This window comes from Callionymus lyra, chromosome 13 (assembly GCF_982586985.1).
Source record: "Callionymus lyra chromosome 13, fCalLyr1.hap1.1, whole genome shotgun sequence".
NCBI lineage: Eukaryota > Metazoa > Chordata > Actinopteri > Syngnathiformes > Callionymidae > Callionymus > Callionymus lyra.
The window spans coordinates 3,088,967-3,107,827 of NC_141830.1; the positions used below are offsets into that span (position 1 = coordinate 3,088,967).

General features: G+C 39.5%; 1 protein-coding gene across 4 annotated transcripts in view; it reads left to right on the forward strand.

The window, feature by feature from the left end:
* The window catches only part of sash1a (SAM and SH3 domain containing 1a), a 277,273-nt gene that overhangs the window by 198,170 nt on the left and 60,242 nt on the right, over positions 1–18,861 (forward strand). For all 4 annotated transcript variants that reach the window (XM_087805052.1, XM_087805053.1, XM_087805055.1 and 1 more), the window contains exon 2: positions 11,150–11,278. In XM_087805052.1, coding sequence (XP_087661178.1) covers positions 11,150–11,278 — 129 coding nt within the window. The remainder of the gene's footprint in view (positions 1–11,149; positions 11,279–18,861) is intronic.

Sequence of the window (18,861 nt, forward strand, 5' to 3'; positions counted from 1 at the left end):
ATAATCTACTTCAGTGATCTACTACAGTGATCTACTACAGTCATCTACTTCATTTATCTACTTCAGTGATCTACTTCAGTGATCTACTCCAGTGATCTACTTCAGTGATCTACTTCAATAATCTACTACAGTGATCTACTCCAGTGATCTACATCAGTGATCTACTCCAGTGATCTACATCAGTGATCTACTTCAATAATCTACTCCAGTTATCTACATCAGTGATCTACTTCAATAATCTACTCCAGTTATCTACTTCATTGATCCACTTCAGTGATCTACTCCAGTGATCTACTTCAGTGATGTAATTCCGTGATCTACTTCAGTGATCTACTTCAATTTTCTACTCCAGTGATCTACTTCAGTGATCTATTTCAATAATCTACTTCAGTGATCTACTTCAGTGATCTACTTCAATAATCTACTTCAGTGATCTACTACAGTGATCTACTTCAGTGATCGACTTCAATAATCTACTTCAGTGATCTACTACAGTGATCTACTACAGTGATCTACTTCAGTGATCTACTTCAGTGGTGTACTTCAGTGATCTACTCCATGATCTACTTCAGTGATGTACTTCATTTATCTACTTCAGTGATCTACTCCATGATCTACTTCAGTGATGTACTTCAGTGATCTACTTCAGTGATGTACTTCAGTGATGTACTTCAGTGATGTACTTCAGTGATGTACTTCAGTGATCTACTTCAGTCATCTACTTCATTTATCTACTCCAGTGATGTACTCCAGTGATCTACTCCAGTGATCTTCTCCCGTCTCACCTGAACAAGATGATTGACAGTGGTTTCTGAAGTGACACTGACACGTGAACTCTCGTGTTGACGTGAAAACAAATGCGTCTCGAGTTCAATCAAAGACGTGTTAATTCAGTTTGGTCTGGAAGAGAAGATGTAAATGTGTGTAAGTTCAGACGTGTGTGTGTGTGTGTGTGTGTGAGTGTGTGTGTGAGAGTGCACGTAAGAGGATGCGTGAACTCTGACACCGGCTGGGAGATCTGGCTCACATCCAGGCAATCTATCTGGATTTATTACGCCGGGGGCCGACGTCTGGGGGCCTCTGAGCGTTTATGAGAGTTTTCCCTCTGGATCCTGAAGAACAACACACTCTTAATGCAACACAACAACAACAACACAACTCAATGAGATGGTTTTATGAAACACAAGTTCGAGTCAAACGATCGATTTGATCCACTAATACTTCACGTAGAGATGCTACTTCATAGATCCACTAATACTTCATGTAGAGATGCTACTTCATAGATCCACTAATACTTCATGTAGAGATGCTACTTCATAGATCCACTAATACTTCATGTAGAGATGCTACTTCATAGATCCATTAATACTTCATGTAGAGATGCTACTTCATAGATCCACTAATACTTCACGTAGAGATGCTACTTCATAGATCCACTAATACTTCACGTAGAGATGCTACTTCATAGATCCATTAATACTTCATGTAGAGATGCTACTTCATAGATCCACTAATACTTCATGTAGAGATGCTACTTCATAGATCCATTAATACTTCATGTAGAGATGCTACTTCATAGATCCACTAATACTTCATGTAGAGATGCTACTTCATAGATCCACTAATACTTCATGTAGAGATGCTACTTCATAGATCCACTAATACTTCATGTAGAGATGCTACTTCATAGATCCACTAATACTTCATGTAGAGATGCTACTTCATAGATCCACTAATACTTCATGTAGAGATGCTACTTCATAGATCCACTAATACTTCATGTAGAGATGCTACTTCATAGATCCACTAATACTTCACGTAGAGATGCTACTTCATAGATCCATTAATACTTCATGTAGAGATGCTACTTCATAGATCCATTAATACTTCATGTAGAGATGCTACTTCATAGATCCACTAATACTTCATGTAGAGATGCTACTTCATAGATCCACTAATACTTCACGTAGAGATGCTACTTCATAGATCCATTAATACTTCATGTAGAGATGCTACTTCATAGATCCATTAATACTTCATGTAGAGATGCTACTTCATAGATCCACTAATACTTCACGTAGAGATGCTACTTCATATATCCATTAATACTTCACGTAGAGATGCTACTTCATAGATCCATTAATACTTCACGTAGAGATGCTACTTCATAGATCCACTAATACCTCATGTAGAGATGCTACTTCATAGATCCACTAATACTTCATGTAGAGATGCTACTTCATAGATCCACTAATACTTCATGTAGAGATGCTACTTCATAGATCCACTAATACTTCATGTAGAGATGCTACTTCATAGATCCACTAATACTTCATGTAGAGATGCTACTTCATAGATCCACTAATACTTCTCGTAGAGATGCTACTTCATAGATCCACTAATACTTCATGTAGAGATGCTACTTCATAGATCCACTAATACTTCATGTAGAGATGCTACTTCATAGATCCACTAATACTTCTCGTAGAGATGCTACTTCATAGATCCACTAATACTTCTCGTAGAGATGCTACTTCATAGATCCACTAATACTTCTCGTAGAGATGCTACTTCATAGATCCACTAATACTTCACGTAGAGATGCTACTTCATAGATCCATTAATACTTCATGTAGAGATGCTACTTCATAGATCCATTAATACTTCATGTAGAGATGCTACTTCATAGATCCACTAATACTTCACGTAGAGATGCTACTTCATAGATCCACTAATACTTCATGTAGAGATGCTACTTCATAGATCCACTAATACTTCACGTAGAGATGCTACTTCATAGGTCCACTAATACTTCATGTAGAGATGCTACTTCATAGATCCACTAATACTTCATGTAGAGATGCTACTTCATAGATCCACTAATACTTCACGTAGAGATGCTACTTCATAGGTCCACTAATACTTCATGTAGAGATGCTACTTCATAGATCCATTAATACTTCATGTAGAGATTCTACTTCATAGATCCATTAATACTTCATGTAGAGATGCTACTTCATAGATCCACTAATACTTCACGTAGAGATGCTACTTCATAGATCCACTAATACTTCATGTAGAGATGCTACTTCATAGATCCACTAATACTTCATGTAGAGATGCTACTTCATAGATCCACTAATACTTCATGTAGAGATGCTACTTCATAGATCCACTAATACTTCATGTAGAGATGCTACTTCATAGATCCACTAATACTTCATGTAGAGATGCTACTTCATAGATCCACTAATACTTCATGTAGAGATGCTACTTCATAGATCCACTAATACTTCACGTAGAGATGCTACTTCATAGATCCACTAATACTTAATGTAGAGATGCTACTTCATAGATCCACTAATACTTCATGTAGAGATGCTACTTCATAGATCCACTAATACTACATGTAGAGATGCTACTTCATAGATCCACTAATACTTCATGTAGAGATGCTACTTCATAGATCCACTAATACTTCATGTAGAGATGCTACTTCATAGATCCACTAATACTTCACGTAGAGATGCTACTTCATAGATCCACTAATACTTCACGTAGAGATGCTACTTCATAGATCCACTAATACTTCATGTAGAGATGCTACTTCATAGATCCACTAATACTTCACGTAGAGATGCTACTTCATAGATCCACTAATACTTCATGTAGAGATGCTACTTCATAGATCCACTAATACTTCATGTAGAGATGCTACTTCATAGATCCACTAATACTTCACGTAGAGATGCTACTTCATAGATCCACTAATACTTCACGTAGAGATGCTACTTCATAGATCCACTAATACTTCACGTAGAGATGCTACTTCATAGATCCACTAATACTTCACGTAGAGATGCTACTTCATAGATCCACTAATACTTCATGTAGAGATGCTACTTCATATATCCATTAATACTTCACGTAGAGATGCTACTTCATAGATCCATTAATACTTCACGTAGAGATGCTACTTCATAGATCCATTAATACTTCATGTAGAGATGCTACTTCATAGATCCATTAATACTTCATGTAGAGATGCTACTTCATAGATCCATTAATACTTCACGTAGAGATGCTACTTCATATATCCATTAATACTTCACGTAGAGATGCTACTTCATATATCCATTAATACTTCATGTAGAGATGCTACTTCATAGATCCATTAATACTTCACGTAGAGATGCTACTTCATATATCCATTAATACTTCATGTAGAGATGCTACTTCATAGATCCATTAATACTTCACGTAGAGATGCTACTTCATAGATCCACTAATACTTCATGTAGAGATGCTACTTCATAGATCCATTAATACTTCACGTAGAGATGCTACTTCATAGATCCATTAATACTTCACATGTAGTGTTGTCACTGTACCCACCTTGTTTAACTCCATATACTTCGGAAAATACTTGATAACATTTTCAAGACCAAAAAGATTTGAAAAAGACCCACAATTTTAGAAGAAATACTTTTATTTACAAGGAAAAAATACAAAATAAACTCTGTTACAAGACGTATCAAGTTGCAAAACCACACATTAAATATTAATAAACGAAGTTGCAACTACAGGTATTGACATACCTTCTTCTTAAAGCCTTCAAGGTCGCAGAAGGCGTACATCACCACCCCGGGTCATTACCGAGGTCACGCTCATACCTGGCACGATTCCTCTGTTTTGGCTGAGCCTTGAATATCCTCAGGAAGTCCTGAAGGTTCTGGACCGTGGCCTCTAATCTTCCAGTCCAGAGACAGTAACCAGACCTTTCAGTCGGTTATGAATCTCCGTTTCCAGGTCTTTCCTGGAGCACATGACGCCGATCTTCTGAGTCCAGACTAATGATTTTCTGGTGAGTCATGCAAGGTAATGTTAAAACCGGTTAGTTGTTGAACCTTCCTGACAGAACATGCCTCTCCATGTTCCTCAGGGCGATCCTTCCTGAAGTGAAAGGACTCGCACTTTTTACGTTCCTCCATGACCTCAGAGACTCTATTGTCTGCTCCTGGTCGTCACTGATCTGATCCAGCCTTACACCCCAGCTCGGGCTCTGAGGTCTGTGGATCAGAATCTACTTATGGTTCCACGCACACGACTCAGGACCAGAGGAGAGAAATCTTTTCAGGCTGTTGCTCCTAAGCTTTGGAACGATCTTCTCTCTCTTTGCGCTTGATGATCTACTGACTCCTTTAAGAAACATCTGTGTTTGATGATCTACTGACTCCTTTAAGAAACATCTGTGTTTGATGATCTACTGACTCCTTCAAGAAACATCTGTGTTTGATGATCTACTGACTCCTTCAAGAAACATCTGTGTTTGATGATCTACTGACTCCTTCAAGAAACATCTGTGTTTGATGATCTACTGACTCCTTCAAGAACCATCTGTGTTTGATGATCTACTGACTCCTTCAAGAAACATCTGTGTTTGATGATCTACTGACTCCTTCAAGAAACATCTGTGTTTGATGATCTACTGACTCCTTCAAGAAACATCTGTGTTTGATGATCTACTGACTCCTTTAAGAAACATCTGTGTTTGATGATCTACTGACTCCTTCAAGAAACATCTGTGTTTGATGATCTACTGACTCCTTCAAGAAACATCTGTGTTTGATGATCTACTGACTCCTTCAAGAAACATCTGTGTTTGATGATCTACTGACTCCTTCAAGAAACATCTGTGTTTGATGATCTACTGACTCCTTCAAGAAACATCTGTGTTTGATGATCTACTGACTCCTTCAAGAAACATCTGTGTTTGATGATCAACTGACTCCTTCAAGAAACATCTGTGTTTGATGATCTACTGACTCCTTCAAGAAACATCTGTGTTTGATGATCTACTGACTCCTTCAAGAAACATCTGTGTTTGATGATCTACTGACTCCTTCAAGAAACATCTGTGTTTGATGATCTACTGACTCCTTTAAGAAACATCTGTGTGTTTGATGATCTACTGACTCCTTCAAGAAACATCTGTGTTTGATGATCTACTGACTCCTTCAAGAAACATCTGTGTTTGATGATCTACTGACTCCTTCAAGAAACATCTGTGTTTGATGATCTACTGACTCCTTCAAGAAACATCTGTGTTTGATGATCTACTGACTCCTTCAAGAAACATCTGTGTTTGATGATCTACTGACTCCTTCAAGAAACATCTGTGTTTGATGATCTACTGACTCCTTCAAGAAACATCTGTGTTTGATGATCTACTGACTCCTTCAAGAAACATCTGTGTTTGATGATCTACTGACTCCTTCAAGAAACATCTGTGTTTGATGATCTACTGACTCCTTCAAGAAACATCTGTGTTTGATGATCTACTGACTCCTTCAAGAAACATCTGTGTTTGATGATCTACTGACTCCTTCAAGAAACATCTTAAGACGTTTCCATTTGTTCAGGCTTTTCCTTGATTTTCTGGAACTCCTGTGTTGTTCTCAGTATTATCTTGATCTTTAAAGTATGTACTTTTTTGAGTATTGTTTTGATTGTTTAAGCGCTTTGTGACCCTGGTCTCGAAAAGCGCTATATAAATAAATATTACTTACTTACTTATTTTATTTTGTGTTTGTCCAACAACACGTTTTTAAAGGCTGTAGCTTTAGATGTTACGATCCCTGGTGGTCCAGTGGTTCCGACACCGCCCTGGTGTTGAGGGTTCGATTCCTGGTCATGAAAACTGTTGAGTTGATTTGATCGCGGGTCATGTGACTCGGCTGAAGTTAAAGTCTCCGGGTGATTGTAGTTTATAAATCCACCGACAACATTCATCTTTAGAACCAGGCCCTTGAAATGGAAGAACATTTATAAAAACTAGAAGTGTTTTAAAGGGACAGCTGTAAGTGGACACACACACACACACACACACACACACGTCGTCGAGACATTTTGTTTTCAGCTGTTTTTGTTTGGCTATTGTTTCCATTGTTGGAGTTAATATGGGGAGTTGTCCTCTTCTCGGTCCTGGGTGGAGACGTGGTTACATCATGAGAAACGAGTCGAGCGTCGACACTTAATCCCCGTTTGTAGTGTCAGTGAATTCCACTGTTTTCATCAGGAACGCTGTATTTAAAGGCGAAAAGATCTGTTCAATCGTCGATATTGAACCCGAGGTCTTTTCAATCTGTGAACTCCAGATGTTGGACTCTCTTCTGAACCCCCCAGTTTCTCTCACAAATCATTCACTACGTTTGAAAGTCCAGTGAAGATCTGAACTCTACCTATCCTTCCACAAGCTAACGTCAGTAGCTACTTGGATTTCCTCAGGGTTTCTACGGCGACGCACACGTCCCTGTGGTTTCAGTTTACGAGGTGACGTCGAAGGCGGCGGAGCCGAGGTCACGAGCTGATGCAACTGAAGAATCAGAATCAGAATCCTTTATTGTCCCGCGAGGGGAAATTCGTTTTAACAACAGCAAGAGCAATATACCAAAAAAATAAAAATAAAACACCCAGAAATAAAATATTAAAAAGAAAAGAAAAAAATCTAAATAGAATAGAAAATAAATCTGCACTATATTATATATTCACAATCATATTTACAAAAATAACAAGAAAGGTGCAGTTAAATAATTATCTGGCTGTGTTCTTATTGTGGAGTCTGATGGCAGCAGGGAGGAAGGACCTGCGGTACCTCTCCCTCACACACCTGGGATGGAGCATCCTATCACTGATGGAGCTCCTCAATGCCCTCAGTGTGTGCTGGAGAGGGTGAGACAAGTTCCTCCTCATGGAGGCCAACTTGCTCCGTATCCTCCCCCCAGTCACTTCCTCCACAGGATCCAGGGGGCGCCCTAGGACGTAACCGGCCTTCTTAATAAGGCTGTCCAGTTTAGCCCTATCCTTTGCTGTCATGCTGCTCCCCCAGCAGACCACACCGTTGAAGATGGCAGAGGCCACTACTGAGTCATAGAATGACTTCAGGAGTGACCCCTGGACACCAAACGACCTCAACCTCCGGAGCAGGTAGAGTCTACTCCGCCCTTTTTTATAAAGAGCAGCAGTGTTATCCACCCAGTCCAGGCGGTTGTTGAGGTGAACACCCAGGAACTTGTAAGACGTGACAATCTCAATGTCCTGTCCCTGGATGTTCAGTGGGACAGGACACAGAAGGAACGTGACTCGAGCTTTTGATCCGATTCACTTCCTCTCGGGGTCAGAAATCACCGTGACCCGACCGGACCCGCCATGTTTTGGGTGATTAAAAACCATCGCATTCTTTCGGGTCCTCTTGCGAAACGGAGGCGAGAGCATCTGTCGGCCCCGGCTAGTGTTACCGTCGGGAATGTCCGTCGTCTCGGACCACGTGTCCGGACGGAATGTTTCCCAGGAATCGGGGCGTATAGATGACCGCCACTCAAAGTGACACGACGGCGAGAAGATCCCGCTCGTCCCTCTGTGACGACTCCATTCATCCGCACATTTCTTGGCGCTCACTTTGTTTTGGTCTGGTCGTCTCGGCGTGAATGCTGATGCCCTCGGACAAGACAAGACCCCCGAAGAAGACGCTACGACGACGCGCGAGACGCTCGCACATAGCCGTCCATTCACGAGCGGGTCTGGCACCCGGAGAGTCCGGTTCCGGAGACTGAGAGACAGTGTTCGAGCCTCACAGTGACTCAATGCTGTCGTCCTGGCACAGATTAGATCAACACCCATGAATATTCAACAGTTGGCTTTCACTGCGAGAACGTCCTATATTCTCGACACGGTGAGACGCGTCAAACCAGCCTTTGTACGCGGGTTCTGTACGTTCGCACTAGAAGGTTTTTTTGAAACATGTCTTGTTGTTGATCCGTGTACACAAAGGTACCTCCTCAGTAAACAAGCTACGAGGGTTAAAAACATGCAGGAGCTCCAGAGATCGCTTCAAAGCTTTCACAGACTTTGGTTACAATTCTTTCAAACTATTCAGATGATTTCACTGCGGTTCAGGCCGAAAACTTTCACTTCCTTGTGTTTCTCGGAACAATAGTAACACTTCTGATGCAGGAATTCCCTCATGAAGTGAAACAAGAATGTCCAGCCTTTTGGTGATTAAGTAATGCATGTGATCAGTTCTTATAAAACTATTTTTGATCCGATACAAATACTACCACGTGGAGAATTTCTGCTGTCATGACGATTTGGGGTGTCATGTCTTAGTGTGTAGTGTTTGGTTTGTGCTCTTCTTGTTTTTCGTAAGGTCCATCATCCAAACATACATTTATTCTTATGTTGTGGTACATCTGTGTGGCTGTGTCTTGGTGTGTACCAAGTACTAAGTGTGTATAACTGTCCTTTAGCATATGGATCTTTGTGTGTAACTCTGGGTCCATTGATATGTTTGTTCAGACAAGGGTTGTCAAGATACAAAGATGTCAGTAGTGGATACCAATACCTGTCAGTTTTTTTGATACTTTTTGATACCATGGTAAAAAGAGTAACTTTACTTTGAAATACACATCTTTATTAAGTAAATAAAATCATTTTACATTCAAAGAATGGTGATGGTAACAGGCTTCAGCGTATAGTAGCAAAAGTAAACAAAATAAACAACTATTCAACTTTCAAACAGCGTCGACCAGCCTTCAAGTATAATATCAAAACTAAACATTTGTCTTATAAACGTGCAAATACTTTACAAACCCTAAAACTTATACATTCAAATAGTGGTGACGAGCAATCTTTAGTATAATAAAAACACTCAACATTTGTCTCATAAATGTGCAAACGAATAAGAAAATCAACAAATAATAATAAAGGAACCACTTGCAGCTGAACACCTCAAAGACCAAGGAGCTGGTCTTGGACTTGGGAGGTCCGGGACAAAGCCACGTCCAGTGTCCATCAGAGGCGACGAGGTGGAGATAGTGGACAACTATAAGTACCTCGGTGTGTGGATGGACAGTAAACTGGTCCTGCAACACAGACCATGTATATAAGAAGGTTCAGAGTAGACTGTACTTTCTGAGGAGGCTTCGATCGTTTAACATCTGCAAGAAGCTCCTCTGCATGTTCTACCAGTCTGTGGTGGCCAGTGTTCTATGCTGTGGTGTGTTGGGGTGGAAATGTGTCCAAGAGGAGGTCAACAGGTTGGACAGGTTGATCAGGAGGGCTGGCTCTGTGGTTGGAATGAAGCTGGACTCACTGGTGACAGTTGCTGAGAGGAGATCATTGAACAAACTACTGTCCATCATGGATGATGACAGTCATCCTCTGAACACTGTTATCAGTGAGCAGAGAAGCAGATGAAGCACGAATGCTCCTACCCAGGTGCAAAACAAATAGACTCAGGGACTCATTCATCCCTCGGGCTATTAAATTGTACAATTCTGAGTTCGGGGGCAGGAGTGGAGTGAAAGTATCTGGATGTTCTGTTCTATGTTAGTCTTTGTATCCTTTGTTGTTTTTCTTTGACCTATGTTCTTTATCTTTATCTTTAGACTTAGATTGTGTCATCTTGTTCTTCCTCTTTATGTTCTTCTTCTTATTTTATTTTTATGTATCATTTTTTATTGTTTATGAAAAACTGCTGGCTAGTGGTAAAAAACAATTTCCCGAAGGAGACCTCCTGAGGGATCAATAAAGTTTTACCTTACCTTACCTTACCTTAAATATATATATATACATATAAATATATACTTTTTATTAATGTATATTATTTGTCATACTGCTCCTGTCGGTTCTGCCAGAAACACGTGAATCTGATACTTGCAGTACTAAAAGAAATGAAGGAAATATTCTTTGTGATAATCCCCGTCTCTGAAATGTCTTTGTGGTATTTGACGCTGAGAGATTCTCACGTTCGACCGAACTAGCATCTGAAGTCACGACTGTAAAGTACGAACAGCCATGAGAGCGACTTCCTCCCGCCATCATAAACACCAGCCTCACAATGACAGGAAGCGAGGCGGCCCGAGACGGCAACGAACCGGAAGACAGTGTTTGGTTTAGAGTTGAATGTCCGAGCTGCTGAAGGGCATCAGTGATAAGAGTTTAGCAAACCTTCAAGGAACGCCAACAATTCTTTCTCTCTAACTATAGAACGGCGGCGTTGACCAGGTCTTGATAAGATCTGTTTGTGTATCTGCAGGCGGAACATTGACTTGAACTTAGAGTTGACCACTAATACTTGTCTCCTCTGCAGGACGGTTCTCTGGGCAACATCGATGACCTGGCACAAGAGTACTCCGAGTACTACAACACCTGCTTCAGTGACGTCAGCGACCGCATGGAGGAGCTACGCAAACGACGCGTCTCCCAAGAACTGGACATGGTGAGCTCAACGTTCTCTCGACCTCACGAGCGACCCGGAAAACCTCTGCTGGTGTCGTGGGTTTGAGTGGGACCAGCTGTCGGGCTCAGACTCGCTCGCTCCGGGCTTCGATCCGGCGAGCGACTCTATTTTCTTTCCCAATAAATCCTTTAATGATAGACTCGAATTATGCCGAGAGGGGAAAAGGAACATCTATAAATTGTAAAAACAGTTTCTAAAGAAGTGGTGTTGGATTTCAGGCTGAACCCGTGAGGTTCTTGGAGGTTTTCCTTCACAGGAGGTTCTGGTTCTGGGACCAGACTTTTCCTTAAGCCTTAGTTTTCCAGATCAATCCGCAGCAGGTGAAAAACAAAGTGACAGGTTTTGGTCAATAGACACGATCTCAGCTTTTATAGTATAGTTTGACGTATCACGAGGGTCTGCTTAAGGTAAGGTAAGGTAAGGTAAAACTTTATTGATCATAAAGAGGAAGAACAAGATGACACAATCTAAGTCTAAAGATAAAGATAAAGAACATAGGTCAAAGAAAAACAACAAAGACAAAGGATACAAAGACTAACATAGAACAGAACATCCAGATACTTTCACTCCACTCCTGCCCCCGAACTCAGAATTGTACAATTTAATAGCCCGAGGGATGAATGAGTCCCTGAGTCTATTAGTGTTGCACCTGGGTAGGAGCATTCGTGCTTCATCTGCTTCTCTGCTCACTGATGACAGTGTTCAGAGGATGACTGTCATCATCCATGATGGACAGTAGTTTGTTCAATGATCTCCTCTCAGCAACTGTCACCAGTGAGTCCAGCTTCATTCCAACCACAGAGCCAGCCCTCCTGATCAACCTGTCCAACCTGTTGACACTCCTCTTGGACACATTTCCACCCCAACACACCACAGTATAGAACATGACACTGGCCACCACAGACTGGTAGAACATGCAGAGGAGCTTCTTGCAGATGTTAAATGATCGAAGCCTCCTCAGAAAGTACAGTCTACTCTGAACCTTCTTATATACATGGTCTGTATTGCAGGACCAGTCCAGTTTACTGTCCATCCACACACCGAGGTACTTATAGTTGTCCACTATCTCCACCTCGTCGCCTCTGATGGACACTGAACGTGGCTTTGTCCTGGACCTCCCGAAGTCCAAGACCAGCTCCTTGGTTTTTGAGGTGTTCAGCTGCAAGTGGTTCCTCTCACTCCAGTCCACAAAGTCACGTATCAGACTCCTGTACTCGTCTTCACTGTTGTCCCTGATGCATCCAACAATGGCAGTGTCGTCAGCATACTTCTGGACGAGACTCAGCTCTGAGTTGTAGCAGAAGTCCGAAGTGTAGATGGTGAAGAGGAGAGGGGCCGGTACTGTCCCCTGAGGTGCTCCTGTACTGCACAGTGTCAGACGTGATGTCCTTCAGCCTGACATACTGTGGTCGATCAGTAAGATAGTCCGTAATCCAGGAGACCAGACCAGGGTCCACATGCATCTTAGTCAGTTTGTCCTGCAGCAGAGTGGGTTGGATAGTGTTGAAGGCACTAGAAAAGTCCAGGAACAGGATCCTCACTGAACCGCTTCCTTTATCCAAGTGGGAGTAGGTCCGATGCAGGAGGTGAAGGATGGCATCTTCCACACCAACTGCTGGCTGGTAGGCAAACTGCAGGGGGTCTTGCGCGTGCTAACCTTCTTATATACATGGTCTGTGTTGCTTGAGAGGGTTCCAATCCCGTCCTGAAGAGGATGTTGGGGAGCAAGGCACCTCTTGGGTTGCCCGAGCGACAGGCTCATGTCAGGAGGAATGTTGTGGGTCCGACCGACGGCTCGGTTGTGTGTCCAGAACCAGCGAGCGGACGTGAACACAAATCAAGTCCTTTGTTTGGAACGTTCAATGATTCTATACGATAAGAATGTTTCAAGTCTTTTTTAGATAAAATGAAACCACTTTGAGTTTATAAAGAAGTATGACTTAGTGCCAAATATACTGAAGTACATCAGTGTCGTCAGAATACCTCGAATTATACATTTAAAATCGTAACTTTTTTTCTATTTTTTTATATATGTTTTTTTTTAAATATTTGACTTACATAACTATATTATTGAAATTTTCATTTAATCATTTAATCTTTTGTATATTAAAAAGTTGAATTTCTTTTAAAGTACAAAACGGGATATTTACAAAATAGATGAAACAAATGTACTCAAAAAATGTTTCTAAATGTATTTTATTTGTTATTTATTTCATATTTTTCATTTATTTGTTTCATCTATAGCCTTTTAAATTCAATCTAAAAAATGTTTGTATATTTGTATGTAATGGTGACATAATGAAAGTTTGATCGAGTAGCTCAGTACTTGTGGTACTATTCTGCTAGTACGGGTACATTTTAATAATAAAACTTTCATTCATTTCAAATCTTAAATTAAAACCATTGAATATTCTGTTGATACTGATTTACTTCCATAGAAAAACCTCTACGAGCAGGAGTTCAGTTTCAATGGTGGTTTTAAATACACATTATCAAGGAGCCAAAAATGAAACTATTCAAAAGTGCAGCAGATTCTATCATATTCTATCATGTTCTATCATATTCTATCATGTTCTATCATATTCTATCACATTCTATCATATTCTATCATATTCTATCATGTTCTATCATGTTCTATCATGTTCTATCATATTGTATCATGCTCTATCATGTTATATCCTATCATATTCTATCATGTTATATCCTATCATATTCTATCATGTTATATCATATTCTATCATATTCTATGATATTCTATCATGTTATATCATGTTATATCATGTTATATCATGTTATATCATATTCTATCATATTCTATCATGTTCTATCATATTCTATCATATTCTATCATGCTCTATCATATTCTATCATATTCTATCATGTTATATCATATTCTATCATGTTATATCATATTCTATCATGTCCTATCATATTCTATCATATTCTATCATACTATATCATATTCTATCATGTTCTATCATATTCTATCATATAATATCATATTATTTCATATTCTATCATGTTCTATCATATTATATCATATTCTATCATGTTATATCATGTTATATCATGTTATATCATGTTCTATCATATTCTATCATATTATATCATGTTATATCATGTTATATCATGTTCTATCATGTTCTATCATGTTCTATCATATTCTATGATATTCTATGATTTTCTATGATTTTCTATGATATTCTATCATGTTCTATCATGTTCTATCATATTCTATCATGTTATATCATATTATATCATGTTCTATCATGTTCTATCATATTCTATCATATTCTATCATGTTCTATCATATTCTATCATATTCTATCATATTCTATCATGTTTTATCATATTCTATCATATTCTATCATATTATATCATATTCTATCATGTCCTATCATATTCTATCATATTCTATAATATTCTATCATATTCTATCATATTCTATCATGTTATATCATATTCTATCATATTCTTTCATATTCTTTCATATTCTATCATATTCTATCATGTTATATCATATTCTTTCATATTCTATCATATTCTATCATGTTATATCATATTCTATCATGTTATATCATATTCTATCATATTCTATCATGTTATATCATATTCTATCATATTCTATCATGTTATATCATATTCTCAATGGGTCTGAGCAGCAGCATTAGAAGAAGAATATGTTATATCATATTCTATCATGTTATATCATATTCTATCATATTCTATCATGTTCTATCATATTATATCATGTTCTATCATGTTCTATCATATTCTATCATGTTCTATCATATTCTATCATGTTATATCATATTCTATCATGTTATATCATATTCTATCATGTTCTATCATATTCTATCATGTTATATCATATTCTATCATGTTCTATCATATTCTATCATATTCTATCATATTCTTTCATATTCTTTCATGTTCTATCATGTTCTATCATGTTCTATCATGTTCTATCATATTCTATCATATTCTATCATGTTATATCATATTATATCATATTCTATCATGTTATATCATGTTATATCATATTCTCAAAGGGTCTGAGCAGCAGCATTAGAAGTCCTACAAGAGAAGGACCTGAGTCGAGATGCAACTCAAGAACATACTTCAGACTAGACCTTCTAGACCAAACTTCTCATGGACCTCTGGAATTGAATTTCAATCAACGCGTCGCCCGTCCATCTCAGAACATAGGCTCCTCACATCTGGACGTTTAATAGCGAAAGGTCTCGTCCCTGGGAGATAAAACGAGGGGAGAGGAAGCGAGCGCTGCCAACTTTCTGTGTGTGTGGAAGGGGGTCCGACTGGGCCCCGAGCCTGGAGGTCCGCGAGCAGGATCAGGATGTAAACAGAGAGGAGGCGACGGAGAGAGAGAGCCTGCAGCTGTCTCAGGGATCTGGGAAGTTTGGCAGCAGGAGCAGGAAAACAGAGAAGGTAATATAGGTCAGATGACGCCTCGAATCCACAGCAGCCCCCACGTCAGATGATAGTTAGAGAAGCTTCTGAGGACGGTTACAGACGCTTGGACCATAAATATAATCTAGTCAGAAGACACTCGTGCAGAAATAACACTGTGATGTGTTTTGTTGAACCACAAGTAAAGGTGAGGTAGAACTTTAATGATCCTCAGGAGGTCTCCTTCAGGAAATTGTTTTTTTTTTTTCCAATTAGCCACAGCAATACAGCAATTTTTCATAAAAATTAAAACCTCTGCATGTTCTACCAGTCTGTGGTGGCCAGTGTTCTATGCTGTGGTGTGTTGGGGTGGAAATGTGTCCCAAGAGGAGTGTCAACAGGTTGGACAGGTTGATCAGGAGGGCTGGCTCTGTGGTTGGAATGAAGCTGGACTCACTGGTGACAGTTGCTGAGAGGAGATCATTGAACAAACTACTGTCCATCATGGATGATGACAGTCATCCTCTGAACACTGTCATCAGTGGGCAGAGAAGTAGAATGAAGCACGAATGCTCCTACCCAGGTGCAAAACTAATAGACTCAGGGACTCATTCATCCCTCGGGCTATTAAATTGTACAATTCTGAGTTCGGGGCAGGAGTGGAGTGAAAGTATCTGGATGTTCTGTTCTATGTTAGTCTTTGTATCCTTTGTCTTTGTTGTTTTTCTTTGATCTATGTTCTTTATCTTTATCTTTAGACTTAGATTGTGTCATCTTGTTCTTTGTCTTTAATGATTGTGTCATCTTGTTCTTTGTCTTTATGATTGTGTCATCTTGTTCTTTGTCTTTATTGATTGTGTCATCTTGTTCTTTGTCTTTATTGATTGTGTCATCTTGTTCTTTGTCTTTATTGATTGTGTCATATTGTTCTTGGTCTTTATTTATTGTGTCATCTTGTTCTTTGTCTTTATTGATTGTGTCATCTTGTTCTTGGTCTTTATTGATTGTGTCATCTTGTTCTTTGTCTTTATGATTGTGTCATCCTGTTCTTTGTCTTTATTGATTGTGTCATCTTGTTCTTTGTCTTAATTGATTGTGTCATCTTGTTCTTTTTCTTTATTGATTGTGTCATCTTGTTCTTGTTCTTCCTCTTATGTTCTTTTCTTATTTTATTATTTATGTATTATTTTTTATTGTTTATGAAGAATTGCTGGCTACTGGAAAAAACAATTTCCCGAAGGAGACCTCCTGAGGGATCAATAAAGTTTTACCTTACCTTACCTTACCTTAATATAAGAACAAGAACAAAGAGAAATGAAGAGAAAGAACAAGATGATACAATCTAAGTCATTATTGGAGAAAGCATTCGTGTTCGATGGAAGAACAAAAACTTTCACCAAGATCCCAAAACTGGCACCGACTTTCCATCGTCTTATCATGGGCTTTTGTGGATAAGACGGGACTTTATATGAACGGATCTATACCTTCTGCATTTTAGAAAAATGTTTGAAAATCAACCCAAGTTGGCCTTTGTACAATTTTAAAATTGTGTCTGTGATTTTTATAATTGGGGCTTTTACAGTCCAAAGTCATGACAAATAATTGTAAGAAACATATTAAGAATTTCTGGACTCGATTAATGTGATTTAATGTTGAACAGATTTTGGGTTCAATCAAAACCGAGTGATATGTTTTGATCTTGTTCGGGTCGACACATGTATAATCTCTGAAACCGATTGTTCTTAGTGTGACGGCGATAGTTAATCTCTCGGTTTTCGTCTGAGCTGAAACAAAACGTCGAAAGATGTTTGTAATTAACTTCCATGCGAGTTTCCCATCGTTAAAAAGTGAAAGTCGGGAAAACATGAAGCTTGTGGGATTATTTTCTTCTCTCCACATCGCGTTGGCTCAGACTCCGGAGCAGACTTTTCTCTCGGACGCCACGACGGCGGATCCCTGCGCTGGTGTCGGTATGGAAGCCCTGACTTCCTGCCGGGGCCTCAGAGTCGTTTCTCTATATCGCCGTGTTGGTTTTACGATTAGCTCGGACACAAAAGGGTACATAAACTTCCCCTTTGGGAATGTGACCTATGGATTAGCTCCCTAATGCACTCCTATAGAGCGTAAGGGCACGGATGTCTCGTACAGGAACTCTGCCGGGTCAGGCCAGAAGTCCTTCGTCCTGCAACACAAACAGGAGATGCATGAATACTTTTCATGACCCAGTTATGATCTTGTCTCTTGGAAAATAATAACCATGGAAATGACCAGCTCCACCAAGGATGCTCTCTACTTGCACTTTTCACCTGTCTGTCAAACTGAGCCTGAGAAACCTGGGTGTTGTATTTGATAAAGACATGTCTTTTGTTCAACACTGAAGAAAACTGACCAGAAACTGTTTCCTTCAACTGAGAAAAATCTCTAAACTTGGGAAAATGTTGTCGGAACATGATCTGGATCTTATAATCCATGTGTTTGTTTCTTCTCGTCTGGACTATTGTAGCAGTTTATTTTTTATGTCTAAACCAGAAGGATGTGTCTCGTCTGCAGTTGATTCAGAACTCTGCAGCCAGAATTCTGACCTGCTCTAGTAGAAGAACTCACATTTCTCCTTCAAACTCTTCACGGGCTGCTCTAGTAGAAGAACTCACATTTCTCCTTCAAACTCTTCACTGGCTGCTCTAGTAGAAGAACTCACATTTCTCCTTCAAACACTTCACTGGCTGCTCTAGTAGAAGAACTCACATTTCTCTTTCAAACTCTTCACGGGCTGCTCTAGTAGAAGAACTCACATTTCTCCTTCAAACTCTTCACTGGCTGCTCTAGTAGAAGAACTCACATTTCTCCTTCAAACTCTTCACTGGCTGCTCTAGTAGAAGAACTCACATTTCTCCTTCAAACTCTTCACTGGCTGCTCTAGTAGAAGAACTCACATTTCTCCTTCAAACTCTTCACTGGCTGCTCTAGTAGAAGAACTCACATTTCTCCTTCAAACTCTTCACTGGCTGCTCTAGTAGAAGAACTCACATTTCTCCTTCAAACTCTTCACTGGCTGCTCTAGTAGAAGAACTCACATTTCTCCTTCAAACTCTTCACTGGCCGCTCTAGTAGAAGAACTCACATTTCTCCTTCAAACTCTTCACGGGCTGCTC